Below are 23,813 nucleotides of genomic sequence, written 5' to 3' on the forward strand. Positions count from 1 at the left end.
TACATTGTAACAGGACAAATTGTCTGTATATTTGTAGATTAATCAATAAATATCATATGGGCTATATTCTAAGTTTGAGTTATGGATTTCGTTTTTGTAGTTAGGTTTTTTTTTTGTACATTTAGACATTTAGTAATTACAAAAAAATACTTCTCCAGTTTATTTTAAACTTTCTTCTTCGATCTTTCACGAGTTATGATATTTAGAAAATATGGTCATAATGAATACAAATATTAAACAATCATTTTAAATTTTGTATGTGAGGTTTTTAGTGCTATATGCTGATCATATAAAACAAATTATACTTTAATTCGAAAGCTTCATTTTACCGGCAAACTATTTTTAGAAATAAATATTATACCATATTATTATACAATTAATACTGTATTCATTAGAGGTCATGTTAACAGAGGCATTTTTTCGAAATGTTCTACTTCTTACAGTGAACTGGAACTCTTTTTTAACCGTCCAAAACTACCGTTTTAATATAATTACAAATGTAGGTATATTTTGTTTTATGAAACCCTTTTTACTGTAGTGTTTTGAGAGCTTATGTAAAATATAACAAGCTCATTAAGCAGCATTAATCTTTTTATATTGCTGTTTGAATAGAGCAAGTAGACATTTTCATTGCATTTTTTAAAGAGTTGTCCTTTTTATTAATTTTTGAGGGCCTGTACATGTAGTTTATACTTAACTCATACAGTTACCTATATATATTTTTTTTTTCATTTTTAAGAAGTGTATTTATTTATTGCTCCGACTTAATCAGTTTCATCGACTAATAAAACATGATATCACTACAGAATTATGTCAACGATCGCCCTGAACTTCTTTCCATAAAAATTGTATTTATGTGAATGAACAACAATTAGTTTGTAAATCGTACATCCTCTCAATGTAATGGTTTGAAGTTAACGCGTTAACGGCTGACAAATTATCGGTTTGGTGTAATATCTATTTCAGACCACTGTGAGCGGTCGAGTGCATCGCGTTAAGTCATTATATATGACAGACACGTGTACGGGACCTTGCAACACATTGTTTTAGTAATTTGTATCGTAACCTACACAAAAAAACTACATTTGAAATTATAAAAGTCACAAGTCTCAAGTTCTATAAATGTACCGTTGTCGTACTCTTCAACCATTTGTGTGCAGTTAACTAGCAGCTCTGAACATTACAAGATTATTTTTTCCCGCAGTACTTGTGGATTTACATAGTACAAAATATGCTTAACGATAGTCCGTTACAATTTGTAATAGTATTATGTACACCGTCGTGTTAAATAGAAAATGTACACTGATAGGATGAACCCTAAAAGGGTTGCGGGTCGTTCGTATCTGTCACACTATCTCGCCTGATAGAAGGTAAAATATTGAAGATGAATGTTAGCCGTAAAACTACAGGCTTAAATATTGTGTCCCAAAATGTTTACCATACATAATATAAATTTGGGTAGTATACCACATGTACGCTGGCAACAAACGATAACAGTTGTTTCTCTTTGGGATTCGAGATAGTGTAAAAGATATTTTTTTCTGATTTTTGTAAGAGTTGTTACACGATAAGACAGTATCCTTCCTCAAATATCCCATTAACCTCATTAATTAAAATTTTAATTTCAAAACCTAGAAAATGTATAGAGCTACAAAGCACCCGGTTTTTTTTTAATGGAAATTGCCCCTATGATTATAGTATTTTAACTTGGTTCCCATATTATATTCCTAAATATTTTAAGACTTATGTTAAAACATTTTTTTTTTACTTAGCGCCAATTAGCTTATCAAGTTATTTTGTAGGTGTCTTACATACAACACAAGTCTTGCATTTTTCTTGTGTTTCTTGTGTGTTACACAAGTGGGTATGTAGTATGTACATGTAGGATCATTATTACACATACATAATAATCATATTATACAGGTATATATAGTATACTTTAAATGGATTTTTTCGCAAGCATGTATATAACTGGTAGGCATAGATGCACATTTACCGATTGCATGTGCATCATATATATATAATATAATATGATATATAAAATTAGTGTTATTTAATACAATTCCTTCGTATATAATTTGACGTTTTCGGGTTCACGACCTTTACGTTATACCTAAATGGTATTGAGTACAAGCGGTAAAAGAGCTCGAAATGTTAAGTGTGTGTGTGTGAAAGAGAGACGGGTATATTATACGCCCATTTTTATTATTTCTTTGGAAATTCGTTTCGCCGTGCCGCTGACATCCGGCACTGACGGTGTTCCTTATTTTTTTTTTTCGAGCAAAAATAATAATATTATATAGAAAAAGAGAGAAAAAATAATAATAAACTCTATTCCGCACGTTTGTATACCTTATATTTATATACAAGTACAATAATAATAATAATAATAACCGTGCACGCGGAACGCCTATAAACGGCGCACAGGCGACGACCCACAAAGGATCACCGCACTTGGCCAACTAAAATATAATAAAAATAATATAATATAATATAGAGTAACAATAAATCGAATAATAATTGCAACACACACACACACAAACGCACGGTGCAAAATTTATAGATATAATACAGCAATAATAACCAATTTACCTACCCTAAAAGTAGGCTGCATATAGTAAATCAAATGGCTTTGCGATGCTGTACGACGGCCTTTGAAAATCAAATAAAACATTAATACAAAATAAATCGTTTAACAAACAAAATTACTTATATTTTTTTGTACAATGTTGCAAAGCAACAATTAGTTCGCAGAACAATTGTACATGGTAATTATGTAGGGTCAAATTGGTCGATGATTAACAATTTGATTAATTACAAATAAGTTTTTAAAGCAAAATAATATAGACAACTTCTCAATTTTAACAGGAAACTTGGTTTTAAAATATATTTTATGTATGACATAATCAAGTAAAACAAAGAACAACTTCGTGTTTTTTAATATTTTTAAAATAATTTTTATACTTTTTTTGTTGAACAATTATATATAATAATTATTATTGTCATAATATTTTTAATATTGTTACTGTATTGTTACACCGTGGAAATAAAACACCAATTACACAAACGTTTCATCAATTCTTTATATAAATTTATGAATATTATTAATAAAAAATATTTTCAAAACATTAAACTAATGTCGAACTTATCATATTTTCCACCAATCGCCCAAAAACCCATTCAATTTTATTTTATAAATCTTATTTACGTATTGGTTAGAAACTTAAAAATTATCTACTCTTTGAAATATTTTTGACATTTTTTTTTTAAAAAAAAAAAAAGATTAATTTATTAAAAAACAGAAATAGTTTATATTTCTGTTCAGTAACAATTAAAAAGTTTAAACTTACATAATTAATACCTACTGCTCTGCTAAACTGGACTATTAACGCTTTGGCCGGACTTATGATTTAAATGATTTTCTAAGTACAAAAAAAGTTTTTTTTTCTCTAATTTGCTCGTATCTGCTGACCGTTACTCACTGGGTTATTGCTCCGAAATCAAAGTTTCTATAATATTTTTTTATCCTTCTCGGTTCTCGTTGCAGTATTGCATAATAGTAGTGATAATATTTATTGTAACGCTCGCCATATAGTGGTATCGAATACGGTTAATTTGACATGAAAGCGCCAACACTGTACCGTGTACACAATTAGGGTCATTAACGGACCCCTCGCAGCAACACAGAGCGCTAATGTAAAACATAACGAGTCTCGAGGGCGTATACCGGGCGCACATCATGAATGAAATAGTTTACCCTTTCAAAATTATTACACATCTCAGCGAATCCATTCAACGCGCCTTTGATAATAGCATACAGACACGAGACGCCGGCAAAAGTGTAATATTACAACTATAATAACATCAGATATTATTATTTCTTGTCCATTTGGGTGCAAAAAGTAAAAACACCAAACAATTCATGACAAAGTTTGATAAAAATGTAATACCTACCTAAACAATAAAAATACATAATGTTCTCTACTTAGTAGTCCTCAATAATGATCCTAATCCGCTTCCATATTTTCAATTATCTAGTGTCCCCAAAAGCAGTCTTCAACGAGCGGAAAACCGGAGACAATAATAATTATTACGAGTGAAATACTATCGCATTTGTCTGGCAACTTAGACTCTTCAGACAATACACGGTATTGTTAACTTAACCTTTTAAAAACAAATCCCACCCCAATGACATTTGTAACAATTAATAAGTCAAAATTACTCACAAGGTCACAATTAATAGGTGCTTATTTATACAGAAAATGAAAAGATACTATCGAAGTTAAACAAAATATACTAATAATTGCAAGTTACAAGTAAAATTAAAACGTATTTCAAAGTAATTTAGTTGCATGCTCAAAGTTAATAATTTATTTTATTTTATAAATTTTGCAGTTTTGAAATGATTTTGTCCACTATAAGTACAAGTGATGGAACTCCATTGCTTGGTCTAATGGAAGTTGGTTAATAATTAAAATGGTTTTGTCATAAGATTAAAATAATTTTTTAAAAATATAATAATTTATTAACTTAATAATAAATTACAAAAATTATTTTAATCTTATATTGAAAAAATAGTTATTTTTCCTTGTTTTTCATGTCTTTAATGGTCTAAAAATAATTGTATTCGTGTTATTTATAGAAAAATAATCTAAATGTTAACAACTTTAAAAGTAATTATACGAAGCTGGTTATCAACCAGTCGAAATGTTCAGCAAATTATTTTTAATTTAAAAATCTAAACTACGTTACCGTTTAAAAAAGCTTAAGTTCATAAGATCTTTCAACACTTAAGAGGGTGGGGTGTATTTTTGAAAATATATCAAAATCTATTAATTTATAAAAGGTAAAAAAAAAACTTATTGGAATAAGTCTTAATATATCTTAAAAGACATTGACTGAGTAGAATATTAACCAATCACCCTGCATAGTTGTAAATTGTAATGCAAGTACACACGAGTGTTACCGGTTGTAGTTTATGAATATATACCTATCTTAAACCAATATATACCTACTTTAGACACTTAAGTACCCGTTAAATGCCCGCCGCATCACGCGTTAATCTTATGATATAGGTAAAGCGACCGGTGCAAAGAAACGGGAACGAGGCGACTTATTTCCCATCTTACTGGTTATAATTAGATATATTAACAGGCAGACACGCAAACATATGTTATTCAGAAGAAAACGTATTATATTAGGTATACATATGTGTCTGTATACAAAAACAATTATATATACATATAATTTACATGTTATACATAAATATAATATATATATCCTATAGATTTAATATACGTGTTTACTGTTTAACTGTATCATTGGCATGCGGTGTCGACGTTGCGTTGATTTGTTCACAATCGGTTTTCATATTTTGTTATTCCAACTTCCAAGCACCGTGGAGCCTGCTGACATAGAAAAAAATATATAATACACGTGATGAACCTACATTTATAAGGCGACACGTGTGCTTAAGCATAGTAGTCTTTCCGAGGGGTCACCACGGACTGCTGCACATAGACACATATTATAATAATAATAATATAATGTTAATATGCAGGACTCGAATAACAATAATACCCACTATTATTATTTTTATCATAATATTTTTGTCAATATTCATAGATTTTTCGAATAGGTGCTATTAATATGAGTTTAAATGATACAATAATTAACAATATATAAATGTTGAACTCAAAAGTTATAGTATAGTCAAAAAAGTATATTGTATAATATGTATTTGTACTTAAAATAATTATTGTATGCCCCTAAAGGTCAAGTAGATTTGAAACAAATAAGTGAAAACGAATTCAAAAATGTTCTTAAGTTAATAATATAATAATATTTAATTGTCCAAACAAATGTGTTTAACAACATAATTAGTTAAATTAAGTGCATGCATTAACTAATAACAGCTCTTCTCAAATAATTTTAAGTTTGTGTCAGGAGAAAAAGTTATTGAATTACAACCAAGCTTAACGCAAATGTGTAAACTATTTTAAAAATTGAGTTAAGAACGTTGAATTAGATTAGGTTAGGCTAGATTAATTGAATCGGTCATTTCAAAAACCACCTAAGTCACCAATTTAAAAATTTGCAGGAGGCAATAAAAACTGTGCTACTCACACCTTAACGAATTTTTAAGAATTTTTTTCAGCTATATGTAACAACTAGACCTAAATACGCTGAAATAAAAAAAAAAACACAAATCATGGAAAATTAAAAGAGAAAACCCAGAAAAACTGAGCTTGACTTATGTTGTTTTAGCAGGAAACGGAGTTAAGGTATATATATAAATTGAACAAAATGAGGATAATATTCATATATTTAATGAAAATATTGAAGATGCTCCTTAAAAATTGTAATTTATCAAAATTTATTATGGAACAAACGTAAACAAACAATTTAATCTAAATCACAGAACCTCACAGAACAGACGCTTGAGTCTTCTTTATGGTGCTAATCTGACATGTTTGTGTGCGCGCTACCTTGCGATGCATGTAAAAACCACATTAGTCATTGACTTAGGTTGTTTTACCAATGAACGTTATTAAGAGGGCGCTGTAAAATGGAGAAGGAATTACCTGACTAATGTTGTTTTAACATGGATTATAGGTCTACCTTCAAGCAATAGTTTGCGACCAAAAAAGTCATTTCGAAAAAAAGTTAACTTATGTGGTTTTTGAAATGACCGATTCAATTAATATTTTAGTAGCTGATTTAATTTGAATTTAACTATTTTGATTGGTGAAAACACAATTTGATACACTAAAAATAATTTAAACGAGAAAAAGATTAGCTTTTATTTTATTATATTCCTAAGTTAAGAACCTAACAGAAAATTACCGTTATCTTGCCAGAATCAAATAGGAAGCCATAAGGACTTTTCCGAGTATGCCAATTTCGTATAGTTGTAATTGTAAAGTACCCTACTACTTACTCTTACTCTTAGCCACCCCTACCCTTCCCTAAATCCTGGCCTTAATAATTAAACTATATCGATTGCCTCATCCAGAAGATAAGTTTTTTTTGGTTTTACTTTTATACTCTAAATTTAACGGGTAAATAATGTCCAATAATAAAATATAGCATTACAAACTCTTTGACAAAGCACGTTATAAATGCATGTGATACACATACATTTATTTATTATAATAATGCGCAACAATAGGCTGAAAAAAAACACACACAGTTTTATGCGTTATAATTAATAATTTGTATTGTCTTATCGCAAAACGGTTGAGGTTAACAATTATATTTTATATTACAAAATATTGTTTTAAGTTACACTAGACTATGATAACACTAATATTGTACTGACTTGAAAGTATTGTATCATATTATGTTATATAATGTTATATTATGTCCCTGAGACTGACCACTGCAGATAAAATAAAAAAGACACACATCTCAAAGCACAATAATATATATATATATATATTTTATACACATTACATTACCGTTATCGGTGTGTGAACTCTATTGTGGTGTCACCGCTGACGGGTCATCGCAAAATTGATAAAATATATTTTTCTATCGCTTATATCGCCTAAAAGTATTATTCGTATTGAGTTATAATAATAAAAAGATAATAGTTATTATCATTACCATTGTATTTTTGTATCATTATAATATAATATATTATTGCACGAGGCCGTCTTCCACGCTGCACTTATCCAATTATTACAATACAGTATCAGCTGTCATTTTTTTTTCTTGTCACATACAAAACAATTAAGCGTGTAATTATATAATTTTAGGTCTAGCTAAAACAAAACATGGAACATATTATATACATATATTAGTCATATTCTGCACGATTATCAATACAATTCTATTCACCTTATCGTCTGTGTATTTAAATTAACCACTTCTCATGGGTTAGAAATTGAGTAGGTATATTTTAAGGTGAACGTGCAATGTTATCAAGGAAGACAATCGGAGGACAGGATAAAAAAACTGAATGCTATAAAAATATAAATCCGTGGTGTGATTTAGAGGATACGGTAAATAAGTAGGCACTACTTCACAAAATAAGTGATCGATAATTTTGCAAAAAATAATGCATGTATATTTTGTTTTGTCAGAAATTGTTTCGAACATTTCAACAGAAATTAAGATACCTATATTGCTTGGAGTTGGTAGTTGGTACTAATAATCGAAAACTACAATAGATTGAAACAAGTGTAATGACGCGATAATATTAAAAAAGAAAAAGCTTGAAAACTCGATGAAGTTAAGTATAAATTATACATGCATTTTGAATACTCATTTGTGTGCTTTAAATATGAGTTTCGATCAGTGATATTATAATGTTTAGAATAAACTATGTAAGGTTAGTTGTTGATGTTTCATTAGGTAGATGCTTTAATTACAAAATGTACTAAATTTAATCTATTCACTGCTTAAATTTTAACATTGACGCGTTTCAATAGATGAATTAGTGTTCACTTTTAACTGCAGAACTTGCAAAGCTTAAATAAAAAACTGCACAACTAGTTAACTGTTAAAAAAATACAGCTGTACTTTCAATACTTATTTGCGGTATGAGCTTACCTAAACCGACCGAGTCGAGTACAAATAGTAGTAGACAGATTTGTAAATGTATCTATATTTTATATAGTAATACTGTGGTAATTTACAACAATGCTAATCATAACTGAGCTATTTAGTGAAATCTTTGGTTTGTATTTGATTTGAAATCTTAAACGACTCGACTAAATCTTCAACGTGTAATCGCCTATCAGTTAGCCTCTTAAAAAAGTATAACATAGACATTGGATATTGCCTGGGTAATCGTCCAGCCTTGGAAGTAGGGCGATGCAGGAGGCTCGGACCTTATGGTCTGGGTATATGTTCTGTGTATAGACCTTCTCTATATTATTATGTAGATTGTTGTACCTAAGACGAACCACGCAGTGTGCTAGACGATGTGGCTTTATCCAGTTATACACGTGGAAGACCACTCGGCCGACGAAGAGTCCAAGAAGTGGTAATTATTATTGTACGGGTTTTCACTGGTTTATAATTATAATTATTTTTTATTTTTAGAAACGTTATGTACCTACATGTGTATAATATAATCAACCTATAAATCGCTTGAAACGTAATGGTTATGCGTTCTCGTGCGAATCACATAGCAGACCGTCTCCAAGGTAACCCTGGTCGCCAGCTATATACCTATATAGCTATGCCTAAGTCATGTGTATAAATATATGTGTTCACGACATGCCAGTAATGGGTGTAGGTATATACAAACGTGGGCAAACGGCAATCGCTTTACGGTAATGCGGTTTTTGTGTACAATATTACTGGTATTATGAAATATTATAATTATAATAGTTTATTATAAGCGCGGTAGGTAACCCTCTCACCAGAAGATCCCTCCCCCCAATGGCGAATCGTCCGTCCTATACTTGCTAATCAAACGCAATGTACAGAGTGATCCAGACACTAATTTTCTTTGAAAATAATCGCAATTTTGTAGTTGTTTTTTTTGGAGAAATGTCAGTCAATGCTACATTTTACAGTATTAAACAAATTTCAAATTTACTTTATTTACTTGTGTTACTTGAGTAGATTGACTGGTCTGCCAACGTTTCTCAATACATGCACATTTCATCTACAGGGTTTTGATTTGATGTTGCTGCTAGACTATAGTCTTCCTGGCAGAAGTGATAAAAATATTTTCAAAAAGGAAACTTATAAAAATTTGATATTACTACCAGAGAAAATGAGTGTCTTACGTTAAATTCATCACCCTGTATAATGGACATATTTTTGCCGATACCTGTTAATTCATTCACACAAATTTACTACGGTTAAAGTTAAATTTTTCGCTTTTTGGGAGGTTTCCTTAGTAAATATTTGGTTATTTTATAATATTGTAAATGTTCATAAATAAAAGCGTTATAATTGTAAAACTACAAAATTGTAATCATTTTCTGAGAAAATTAGTTTCTTCAAATAAATGGATCACTGAAGTTTGTAAACAAACGTCATAGTTTAAATTCTAAGTGTAAATGTAAGTGTTAATACTTAACTTTATAGTACCTATACTTAAACATTTACAATGAACAAATATAATAATATTCAAATTACTTAAGTTTCATTTTTTTTAAATTTGATTTCATTCAGTTGGAATGAGTATATTAAAGCACACCTGTAACCTGTTAAAAGATAATACTGTATTACACAGGCCCACAATTGTGTACTTATAATTTATATCCTTAGAGATCAGACCTACTGTTAACAGGACATTTTGGTGCACTGATTTCAAAAATCATATCAGTTTGCTCAGATTGGCAATAGTCTGATACCTATATAATTTACTACTTAAAACTTATACGTCAATTTAATTAGTTAAAATTCAAATTGTTTTATTGAATCTTTATTTTATTTTATTAATACCTATTATAATGAATAAGTGCTATTAAAGTAAATATAATATGAATAAAATTCTTAAAACATTTTGGGTTTTACCTATGTGAAAAATATGAAAATACATCATACACTTGTTCGTTTTTAAAACTTAAGTTTTGGAGTTAGCATTAGCTTAAGCAGTATATATAGGTACATACTATTTATAATTTTATCACAAACATAAAACACTTACAGAATATTTTATTAATAGGTAATATATCAAGTCAATATCTACAAAACTAAAGCAAAATAATATATTTTCTATATCAGGATATCCATGTTAGTAAATAATTTAATATTGTAAATCTTAAGGAAACAAAATGTGTGTTTATTGTAATTGAAGATGAAATTATTTGAGATTTGTGTAAGAAGTAGTATAGAATTTTCAACTTTTTTTTAGAATATTTTTCAACCAATTGGTGTTTATAGTGCCTATCTTTGGCACAGCTAGAGGAGGTCTAAAGAAGTTCAAATTCTTCTAAACTCCTTCATGCTTTACAAAATAACAGCAGCTAATCATATAGCTCCTGAGAAACGTTTTTAGTTTTTCTAAAATTCTGTAGGAGCTATAAAAGTTTTAAAAAGTTCGAAACTTCTTCTGCCCTCTAGTTACACCAATATAACCTACTATTGGACCAGCTAAATGTACCTATGTACAAAAAAGCCGCATGCTAATGCGCCAATTTAGGCGCATGAGGTCACATGTCTATAAAAATTATAAACTAAAAGCGATAAAACCACTTTCAAATAAACGATTTTTTTTCTTTAAAAAAAAAGTTTGATTACAGATTTTTGAGAATATTGTTCATATTGTTTCCCCACTCTAGATCTGTCTTCAGTCAAATTTTCAGACCTTTTTAACCATAACGCTATCGATCGAATATGTAAGAGTGAATTTGTCAAACATTCTAATTGCTATACATAGTAGGTACATTTCAGTGGTCCTATAAGAAGTTCCGTGCAAAACTTGTACTTAACTCTCAAACACAAAAAATTTTGATTTTCTGAATCGGACAATTATTTTTCACATAAAAAAAAAATTAAATCCATTTTTTTTTAGTCAGAAAAATATGATTTATTTTATAAGAGTAAAATGTAATTTAAATTTTTGCCGTAACCAAATCCCAACTCCTCGCCGTGTGATAAATACATGGATTTTTATTCATAAGTATTATTTACTTGTCTAGGGTCAGTTCTAAGACTCAAATTTCGTAAGGGTAACAGAGTACATACACCTACTTTTAAGTAAGCTGCAGGTGCAACATATATCCCCAGTTTTTATTTTTTTGCTTTAACACACCAACAGTAAAAGATAATTGGAACGGGCAACTGACCACTCTGTCCGTACGCTTGAATCCCGCCTCTGCATTAATTGTCATTTCTCAAAAAACAGACAAAATTGTCTCAGCTTTCCGATAACGTATGAAATATAAATTTAAATGTATGAAGTAGAAAACTGATATTTTATGATTTGGTAGGTACTTAAAACGTTTGACAAATTCACTCTTTCTTTCTGGCGAAATGCGCAATGATTATTGTTTTTAGTTTGTTTTATGTGGCCGTTTGGTGTATTATTAATGCAAACGCTGCCGCCGTTATGTGCGTTTAGCCGTTTTAGTGTCGTTCGCCGCTGTTGTACAGATAGCAATGGCGGTGTCGGCGGCGCCGTCGGGGAGGAGATCGGTTTTTCCGCGGTGGCGGTGCGGGCGAAGTGGCGGCGGTCGATTGTCGAGCCGCCGCCGCCGCGGCCGTAGACACCGGGAGAGCGGCCGCCGCACGACCACCGCGGCGGCGAGGGCGTCGAGGTATATAGACGTCGCGCGGGTACGCAAGAGCTGGGCGGCCGGGGTCGACTCCCACCGCGGACGGCTGCGGCGATGGCGGTCGGCCGATGGGCGGTGGGGACGGTGCCGGTCGTCCCGCCTACCGCCGCCGCCCGCCGGACCGGTCCGACTGGTTGCACCCAGCTGCGGCGGCCGAGCATCGTGCCCGGCACATCACTCGTGGTCGCCGCGTTCATTGCGAGGTCGACCGTCATCCGCACCGCGTCGTCCGTGCGCACGTTACTCGCGTTTCTTTCGTCCCGCTAAACGTTTTCGACGAAAATATTTAATTATTATTAAATGATAATAATATTACGGCTATTTTTTTTGGAAAACCGCAAACCATTAAATTAGTTCATCGCAAGTGCTACATAAATTTATAATAATAATAATTCATATTATTATTATAATCGCCGGTTATTGTTATTATTTTTAAAATTCAAACTGTCGTCCGCGCGAAGTGCTCGCCCACCGTCTCAACGGCGCGTCGTCCGTGGCGCTCGCGCGTCCGAGCTTTTTTTTTGTTGTTTTGGTGTTATACTCGAGCGCTCAACACTAACGCGTTCGATAAACATGAAGTGATCTCTCCTCTCTTTCTCGCTCTTTGTTTGTGTTCTAGACCAACAATCGTTTAACTCCATTTTTCGTGTCTTAACCGGCAATTTCGTTTTGTGTGTTAGTGTTTTTTCCCCACATTTTTACCATCAATATCGGTTTTTTTTAATCAACCCGAGTCTAACGCACAACGGCCATCACGCTGAATTACGGAGAGATCGGAAGCCCGTTCGGAGGGGGCGCGCAACAACAACAACAGCAGAGATCAACCGGGACGCCGAACAACAACAACAACGGTATGGCACCTGGCGACACGCTGGACTCGTCCAACCTGGGCGGCGGCTCGGGCGGCAACAATCCGGCCGGTGGACAACAAGACACCGGTGGCGGCGGCGGCGGCAATTCGGCCGGCAACGTGACGCCCATACCGACGTCCAAGTCGGCGTTCATCGAGCTCCAGCAGAATCCGTACAACGCCGTCCGCGGCGTCTACCACCCGCACCCACACGCCCATCCGTCGCACCCTTTCAACCAACACCACAGCCCCCAGCACCACGGCGGCAACGCGGGCTCGCTGCCCCATCATCACTCGGACGCGGCCGGCGGGTTCGGCAGCCCTCGGGGCGCCATGACCGGTTACCCGTTCCCGACAATGCATCAAAACTCCTACTCGAGCTATCACATCGGATCGTACACGCCCCAGTGTCCGTCGCCCACCAAAGACGGTGAGTTATTACACTATACAGTATGGTTATCTTGAAAAATCGAGCCAAAAAAAATCAAATCTGGTAATCCGGCCTGAAGGACCATACGGTGGTCTGACAAAATTATTAGAGAAAATAAAATAGATACGACAATCACATAATTTGACTATTTATCTTGTATACACAGCAAATCAATGAGAAAATGGTCATTAATAGTAATACAAAAATAATATAATGCACATTCAAAAGTCTGTGTAGGACAGAGAAATTTGTAGGGAAAAAAAAAGGGTATGAATTAAGGTGTGTTTGATAAAGCAAAGCAACAGATTTAGTTATATAGAAAGGGATTTTTTTTTACCATTATGAATATTTTATGATTAAAGCTATTGTAATAATATGCGTTGTGTACAAATGAAAGAAAGCATTCGCTGGTAAAGCTTTACTTATGGTAAAATTCTGTAAAAAAAATTACTATTAAATAGTGGATTCCACCCACCGCGTCACTTATCTAATTTCAATCAGCTCTCCAATAGATAATAATAAAAGAAGAGCTAAAAAAAACAATTATATAGATCTTATTGTCTGGCAGAAATGACGATCGATTTGATAAGAGATGGTAGTAAATAAAAATAAGCAAATATTATAACTGGCCTTCTAAATTTTAATTAAGACGGGGTCACTACTGTTTAAAGCGTCTCCTGTGTCTAAATTATTATAATAATATCTCTTTGGACTCGGTCGAAAAGCTTTTGACAATGCCTACATAGGAACGCATTTTTTTTTTTATCTATAAACCAATTTAATGTACCGCAGTGTTTATTAAACATTGTAAGCGGCGATAATATTTATATACAATATCGAATTCAGTAGAAACTAGAAAATAGTAATGTAATGACCGATACCTGGTATACCACGCGACCGTTAACAACTCGGTGTTTTATACATTATACCAAAGCAATTACCAGCCACCGAGATTTTAATCTGTGTTTATTATATGCACTCACACATAGTTAGTATGCAACTGCAACTGTGTATAAAGTTGCAAATGGACCAGAGCATAATATATTATTAAAGCGTCCCCTCATCTGATTCTGTCGCTTATAAATCCACAGCACAAGCATATACATACAGGTGAATTTTTATCGATTTCCACGCATATACATGTTGACAATATCAACAATGGCGGTCGCCATTGCTTGGTCATACACACAGGGAGAGACATACTCAGGTGGTATACGATGCGGGTACCGTGAGCGTTTTCCCGGTGCACGCGCACGATGACTAAGCGCTTTCTTTTCACAGTCCTCCATCGCCGAACCCGGTCGGTTTTTCTGCCGTATCATTCCCATGGCGGCACAAAATACAAATACATTAAACAACAGCTCATATTATCATAGTCAATAACGGCAGCAATTTAATCTCGCACTACCAGTATCGTTAATCTTTCCTGATAGGTTTGGTTCCATGCCTCGCGCATTCAAGCTATCAATCCTGAATCTTGCAAGATTTCTGATATTATTATGTATTTGGTCGTCGTCCCTTCCTATGCGGTCTCCTACATCATCACTCTTCCCACACACTTCAAAAGTGTCTTAAAGGTAACTGTCTTCACAGTCCATCCCTTCGCAGCAGAGTCCTTTTTGTCGCCGCAAGCTATAAAACATTTTTAGCAAAATCGTAGGCCAATATTTAAGGCAGCAGCTATCGAATGCTGCCAACATTGAAGATGCCTTCAAGGATTGATCGAATTTGATTTGGACTCTCAGTGTCCATGTAGATAACCCCGTTCCGTGCGCTATGAATCCACTCCCATCAGTAATAGCGCTATGCTGTGCAGTGTACTTACTACAATTATTACCTACTGTGTACTATCTATGTAACTCGGACATGCATCATCCGCAACACATAACAATATGATATCGTTTTAGTGCATAGGCCGTGGTGACGGTGGTCGTCGTGTGCGCCAGACAAACTAGATTTCCGACCAGATATATATGGACCCATGTACATATAGTTGGTACATGCACACACAATGTAGGCTATATCGTTGTTTCCTGCCTTTAATCTATACACAACGTGTATAGGTAAGACCACGAGCAACAATGGGATCACGCGCGTGACTGGGTTGTTCCCCTGCGAGCTAATAGTTTTTTGTGTTTTTTTGTTGTTTGGTTTTTTTTTTAATATTCCGGTTAATCAATAAATGTAATATTATATTGCGTATGAGAGTCAAACGCTCAATATGCAAGCGTGTATAGGAAAATCTGTCGATTTATAGACAATATACCTAATAATCATAATATTATGTGGTTATACATGTTTGCAATATTATGTATTGTTTGCGTTAGCCCGGCGAGGACTGTGTGTGTAACATTAACCAATTAAAACCGGCCAATAATATTTATAACAACGTGCTTATGGCGTTTTAACAGCGCGTTATATTATTCGTTAATTACCCTCGAGGCTCGTGTATGTACACACATACCTACATAAAACCGTCGACGATGATTTGCAAGTGGAGACGTTTAATGCGGTTTATAGTTCTGTTTATTTTTTATCGCCCGGTAGATATTACGCAATACAGCTGTTATGATAAAATATTTCACAACCGAATTTACATTTTATAAATAATTTTAACGCTTCTGAGCAAAAAAAAAAATTGCCCGTATAATATGTTAAAAATATTCATTAGATGCACTCGACGCTAATCCGGAAATGAATCTACAAATAAACAAGCGCACAGTGCACCGAGATTCTTATACCGTCCAAAATAGCCGCAATAGTCATATATGAGACATATAGGTAAAAAAATGATTCTTGTGCTCACGTATGCGTTCATTGTTTTACAACGGCCATGGCCTGAAATAGACACACACGGCCGGACACGACGAACGCATGTAGAAAGATTTGTCTTGTACAATTAGGTTTTCCGACCAAATGTTGTCATAGGTCATAGGTATTGCTAATAGTTATATGCGAAAACAGAAAATGACATGTTATGTGAACACAAAAATATAGTCAAAAAAAAATTGCTTACAAATTCAAGGACCGTCCGGTTATGCCGAGTGGGCGCGATTTGCATAATGAGCGAATTATACTAATAATAGTGTGTGCGATTTTTTTTTCACCTCAACCCGTGATCGAATTACTTTTTTGAAATTCATATAAACAGTAAAATAAAATAAAAACCCGACCAACTGCAGTTGACAGAATGAAATTATAGGTCGTAGGTGCGTATGATTGTGTGATGATATTTTATACATTAATCAAATTTCTGTATTATGTCATTTATTAAATAAATAGATAAAAATCTCATGACGACCAAACCGTTTGGACGGGAGGAAATGCAACGACTGAAATTATACACTCATATACATATAATGTATTATTTATACCATCAGCTATTATGGTCTACTGTTTACCTAATATTTATTATGTTCGCCGTTTGTTATAATAATATATTCAATTGTAAACCTTGTCTGCGCAGTTTAAGTGAAAGAATACGATTTTCACACGAACTGAAATATGTATAAACTAGGTAGACCTGTGGAGGCGAGGCTAGTGCTACCCCGGCAAAAAGTTATAGAGACAATATTTATGTAGACATTTTTTTTTCAAAAGATTGAGAACCGACCGGAAGTAATTGTACGGGGCAAGAGTGCACCGAGTGTACATAATTCGAAATGTTGCAAAGTCAACGGGTCCTGCTCGGAACGCGGGTTTTTCCCTCATTAAGTTCCTCTTCTTGTCGCCAGCAACGAGGCGACACGCCTGCATTTTTTCCCCTTTGGAAAATAGCATAGCAGAAACGCGCGCTTATCTTAACATTATTATTATTGTTGATATCGTTGGGCTTGCTTTTTTTTTTTTGTTTTGTGACCGAATCGGTCGGTAGCTGTATACAATAAAATATTGTATTATAGCCTAAAAAATATTATCTTAATTCGTTGTAATGCGCCGCGAACGCACCATAAAATGTAGGGCGGAAAAAATCGCATTCAGCCGGCTTTATTATTTCTATATATTTACATTATATTCACCGAGTAAATTGTAAATGGTTTTCCACAGCGCCTAATTGAAAGAAAAAAAATGAAAATAGTATTACTTTTACACTTACACACACACTATGCTATAGGTTGTTTCAAAAATAATACAGTCCAAACGTAGTTTTTTTTCAGTTTCACGCTGAGCTAAAACCGTCGACTCGTTGAACTCACAAATAGCATACAACTTTAAATACCTAAGATAAAGAGGACGGATGCTCGCGTACCGGACAGAGATGTGCAAAGATGCAGGCGCGGCCAGGGAAAGTATAGATAAAGTCGTGTAGGGTAAGCCACTATAATGGTTTGTACAGAGGTAAGGCGAAAAAGGAGATTTGCGAGACCAAAGTATAGGATATATTAAGTTCCCCCGAGTATAGGTGACATTCGATTCTGATTTCTGAGAGCTGCTGTAGTGAAAATCGAGTAGGCAGGCTGGAAAACAAAATATATGCAAACGACTCGGCCCACGTGGACTGCTGCGTAAAAAAACAGTTTGTAAAAAATAACAATAATAATAATAACAATATAATTGTAATGCGTGATTTACCGAAACGCCACTTACGTGCAATTATCCATTTAAATCGTTCGGCCGATCATTAACCCGTTTTTTTTCTTCTATCGGGGGGTACTCCTTATATAATTACATAATAGGCGTTGGAAGGCAAATTTGTCCGGCGTGTGTCCGTGTATATATACTTGGCTTAAGCATAATAACGGTGGCAGAGACATCCACTCTACACAGGCGTCGATGGTAATTATTATTTGTTTAAATCGTAAGACACGGCCAGTTCTATTAACGAGCGACCGGAGCATACAACTAATTAGGACACATTATTATTATTGTGTAAACAAAATACCAGTTAAGTTTTACCGTGATAGCGTTTAAGTTAGAAGAAAATAAAATATAACAAGAAAAAACACATGCTATTGAAGGATGCAGTGTGGTCAACTCCGGACTTTTGGGTTGGGATCGGTTAAGAAAAACCTAGTGTTTAGGGGAGAGGGTATATATTAATTCTCGTTGTGTCCCACCCCTCGTGCAAATCATACCTTATAGGTGTCCGACAAAAGCCAAAGGCGAATCGTTTCCCTAGACAGGGTATATATGCTCGCGGTAAACCTATAGTTAGAAAATAATATATAAAACACCCCCGAGCCGTGTGCCTGTCGATTCAATTGCAGGTTCTTTGAGGAAATAATTTTATGTATACATCCTATACCGCCTATATGCATGTGCATACCTACCTACACATAATATATATACCTACATGTTGTTCGTTATCATTAAGTCGGCCTGAGGGCGGCGGGGCCAGCTGTAATCATGCAGGTAAATCGTCATTGCTCGAATCGCGATTCGTCCGGTTGTTATTACTTGTACTGAACATTTTTTTTTTGTTTTTTATCGGATACCGTACATTTATACGTTATGTTTATAAGAAAAGTATTCAAATGATATTCATGCGATGTACGCCCTTACCCGCGGGCCGTCGAGTCCGCCCGAGGTTCTCGTATAGAATATGTTTAGCTTTCCTTACGAACTATATAAAGAACTTCTTTACATAAGTGCATCCACCGGGGAAAATAACAAGAGATGATGTATAACAATAAGTAAAAAGTAATATGTATTCAAGTAGTACACTAGTTATTCGTATTATGTAGTTTTTGAAACAAGTGAGCAGCTTTCCATTTGAATACACAACATTTCTATCACTCCCCAAACCACTTGTAATTTCATTCCAAATTTTTCTGATGCTTCTTTTGCGGTGTTGGTTTTTGTATTAAAAACCTAACAGACTGACCGAGTAACCTAGACCTGAACGCTTTAAGTCATACTCTGCGTATGATTAATCACACCAGAATAGAAGTTTAACAGTTATGTGCTTAGGTATATCGTACGTTGCGTTTATCAAAAAACAATTAATTGATTGATCTGAAATTGATAGTTATACCTATATATATATATATATATATATATATGTAAATCGTGAGTCTGGCTGTTGTTTTGCTAAATTATTTTTAGTTGTATAATTTGCTCATCCGGTCGACTCGGTCCGTGCTTTACCCGGCATCTGATTGTCGTACTAACCAACATTGTTGTTGTCGCAATACTTTGTTCCAGTATAACTTCCTGACAATTTTTTATTTATTTTTTTTCCTCTGATACAATAATTTTTTTTCACACACGCCAGTATGGTATAGTGCTCCCGTCCTTGGGTCCATTTACACATGCGACGGACCGCATCCAATGCATATAGGTAGTAGGTATTTCTATTGTATACCCTTAGATCCGGCACTTGGAGCGTTTGAAATTGTTTTATAAATTTTCCATCAATAATTATCGCCAAAGTCGAGTTGGGCTAATAGGCGACTTGCGAGAAACGCATCGATTACCAACTAGACCATTTCGGTTTAGATTTAGTTGATTAAATCAACCATTTAAGTTAGTCAACTTAGCCAAAAACCAATTGTACAGTGTTATACATATACATATACCTATACATATAATATATATATTAACACAGAATAAGCAAGACTTTATATAGAAAATATTATTATATGTATATACCCAAGTGTTAAACATACGTATATGTATATAATATAACGCGCATTATTTCGCGTTAGACCTTGTCACATTTTTAACGTACCGCTGTATTATTATTTTTATTTTCTTTATTGTTATTATTATATCCTTTTTTTTTTACCATACGCGCATGAAAATGTGTCTGTGTCTGTACGTGACGGCCGCCGCCCCAAAATATTATGCTTGTGGAAGTATGGAAAAAAAAATATACTCAAACCAAAATATAACCACACACAGTCGACTTTGTATTCCGAGTGCAGAGAAAACCTATACACGAACAAAAATAATATTTACCTGTATCCGTATAGTTGAGTTGGACCGCAAGTTTGAGCAAATCCCACAGGTTGTGCGAGCCTAGACGACAATCTCCTATAAAGTAGCGGTTTAAGGTCAATCTTCTCCGATTCCCACATACCACTTTTTCCTGTGCCATTTTCACGAGACTTACAGCTGAAGACAATTAGCTGCAAACCAAGCACGCCGTTAGAGCCGACCACATACCACGGCCAATGTCCACGGTTATAACGGGTATATTAAAAGACAAAATAGAGTTTACAACGATCGCTGAAGAAAATATGTTTAAAATTCTCAACGAAACGGAAACGTGATTGAAAATAAGTATTTTAGAGTTAAGATTTTTGTAGTTGAGGCGGGAGGGTTACCATTTTAAGCGCTTATTTTGATGATTTTAAGTGTACCTACTTCAAGTGCCGAGCTCTGCATATTATATGACTAAAAACAATATTATTATCACTTGCTGTGTAAGATTCGATATGTACATGTTTCACAGACTAATAAGTAAACAGTATAATTAATATATCATACGGACAAGCGCGTCAGTTTATATTCTTTGGAATGTACAAGTTTATAGATAAATATAATATATATATATATGTATTTTATTTTGATAAACAGTCTCTCACAATATGTCATGCACATAACATAACATTATACTTGTAAATCTATACATATTTTTTTTTGTATTGTAATTATTTTATCTATCGTCAAATTGAAATTTAATTAGTCAGCTTCTGTTTAATTTTGGTTTTTTTTTTGTGTTCATAAAAAAAATAAGCGGTTATCGTCGTCGGGCGATTTTTTTTTTTTTATTGGCTCGTAAAAATCTATATAGGCGACATATTATGTGTACTCCAATCAAGGGTCACGGACGATAATAGTGATATTATGTATGCTATAGTGTATGTGATCTTATGAGCACAAGCGGAATAAAATGCAATGATTTTTTTTTTATGTATATTATATGTATTATTATTTAAACAGTAATAATATTTAATGCGCTATAGTGTCGTGTGGAGATAGTGAGAACTGAACGGGTATAATATTAATATAAAGGTCACAGCCTCAGTGCTATCGTTTGACATTATAAAAAAAATTGATATCTTCTATTTTAACACACAAAATAATAACATGACTGAATCTCTTGTTCGGCTGTTACATGTCTAGAAAAATATCGAGACGAGAGCAAAATTAAAATGTATGCATTGCGATAATGTATAAATAGAATATATTAATTTCTTTTAGCTCCTAGCACCATTTTGTTATATAATAATATAATAATAATATCCTATTATTATAATCTACTAAACGGTACTGCAAGTAATAGATTTTGTACAGACAACTATACACGTTTAACCGCTGTTATAACATGGACATGTGTTGTCATTAGTGTTCGATATAGGGTCTGTTCGTTTATATTCAATAGCTGAAAAACAACAACATTAGCGTACAAGTCATACGCACGCAATTAAATATCACCGTAATTCGAGTGAGAAACAAAAAACATGCTTAGATATGTACTTCCGTTATCTATAAAGATCTCGGCATTGAGGCCAAGAAAATGTATAAATAACCTTCAAGGCTATGATCAATAATTATTACCATGCTTCCAAGTTTAAGCGAAGTAAAAAAAATGGTCAATTGAAATTCAGCTAGTAATTGTTTTTCGGATTTAATTATAATTTTGAACTTTATAATACGAACTGTCTATTTAAATATCGTACAAACTTGCTATAATTATTTCCTACGTAAAGTATAAATTATTAAACTAGAGTTTGAGTTTTATATGTCTATCCTAATAAACGTATCATAGCAGAATAGTATTAACTATTAAAAGTACTTGTTAAAATCAAAGTTCTTGTAAAACTCTAAATAATTAATTGATCTGTAGCTCCGAATAAACAAAAACAAATCGTAACCAATTTGTATTAGCTACTTGAATATAAAAAAAAATAAGGATGTGTTGTAAAAAATACACCTCTTGAGTTTTTAACGGTTTAAACGTAAATACCTAATTAAGTCTTTAAAAACAGGTTTTTTTAACGACTCAGGTAATATAATAATATAGACTATCTGCTTTAACCGTGAGTTATTGTATCATTTCTACTGTACTTGCGTTAATATCGCAGAAATGGTTGCTAAGTGTACAATTTCACAGTATTTGTTTTTGACACAAGACAATTAAGTTTTAACCTAGTCAATGAATTAAGCTAGTGAATTGTGTGAACACCGCAACAGACATTGTCTGGGACTTACATTTACCGTATAATACGATTAATTAGGATTCACAGATATAAAAAAAACGGACGTCTGGTGCGAGGTACGGCAAGTACAACAAACGGGAGGAATTAACCTGGAGGGTGAGTATATATGTGTTATGGGGGGCGGTGGTCGGCCAGGTGAGCTGGCCTGTACAGTCCCCGGGGGCTAATACATTTTTAATTTCTCCGTTGTCGGCGGCCATGATTGGACGGACGGGGGACCTCTGATCAATGGTCGTTGGCAAGCAAAGGGAGAAAGGTAGGGGAAGGGTGTATAGGTATATAGGTGTAGTATGAGTCCAGTGTCGTTGTTGTTTTTGGGTTGGAATATTATGTTTTTTTTTTCTATAGAGTAGTTTCAAAAGTTAGATATTATAATATATATTATTCGACAATATTATGACATGTCTGTCTGTTTTTTTCGTCCCACAGAAAAATGCGGTATCGTTGAAGACGGAAGTCTCAGGGTGAACGGCAAAGGAAAGAAAATGCGAAAGCCCAGGACTATTTACTCGAGTTTACAACTGCAACAGCTCAACAGGCGTTTCCAGAGAACCCAATACCTAGCTCTACCCGAAAGAGCTGAATTGGCCGCGTCCCTAGGCCTTACACAAACTCAAGTAAGTCTTATATATATATAGATACATTAGTTTCGTTATGATTTATAGCTTATTAAGCGTTTTTCATAGTAATAAATCATTTATATCGTTAACGTTATATTATATTGTAACATAATATAATATAATATTGTTCCCAGACAGCAAAAAAAAAAAAAAAAACACCAACAAATTATATTTTTAAAATATATATTTATGTTAAATTTTGCTGTCTGGGTTATATAACAAGTGTTATACATATTACAATACAATGTAATATATTATACACATGAATATCGCGTTTTATTTAAGGGTCTGCCGGAGGAGAATATTGTTTGCATTGCCCTTCCCATAACCCTAAAATTTAATCGTTACAATATAAATTATGAATTAAATATTATAATATTGTATGTATGTGAAAAAATATTTAAAATATTATACATACTATATATATATATATATACATTATACATAAAAGCAACACGGCTAAATCCGGTATACGACGCACGGTAAATGCACAATCATTTA

The 23,813-nt window shown here is 33.7% G+C and overlaps 1 protein-coding gene across 1 annotated transcript in view; it reads left to right on the forward strand.

The window, feature by feature from the left end:
• Positions 1 to 12,436: 12,436 nt before the first annotated feature.
• LOC126836770 (homeotic protein distal-less-like) overlaps positions 12,437 to 23,813 on the forward strand; it is a 55,644-nt gene continuing 44,267 nt past the window's right edge. Inside the window, exons 1-2 of the mRNA XM_050570399.1 lie at positions 12,437 to 13,525; positions 23,122 to 23,309. Coding sequence (XP_050426356.1) covers positions 13,099 to 13,525; positions 23,122 to 23,309 — 615 coding nt within the window. The 5' untranslated portion in view covers positions 12,437 to 13,098. The remainder of the gene's footprint in view (positions 13,526 to 23,121; positions 23,310 to 23,813) is intronic.

This window comes from Adelges cooleyi, unplaced genomic scaffold, assembly GCF_023614345.1.
Source record: "Adelges cooleyi isolate 19-005CV unplaced genomic scaffold, UGA_ACOO_1.1 ACOO_flye_CR_arks_rails_tigmint_CR_PRNA_247, whole genome shotgun sequence".
Classification (NCBI taxonomy): domain Eukaryota; kingdom Metazoa; phylum Arthropoda; class Insecta; order Hemiptera; family Adelgidae; genus Adelges; species Adelges cooleyi.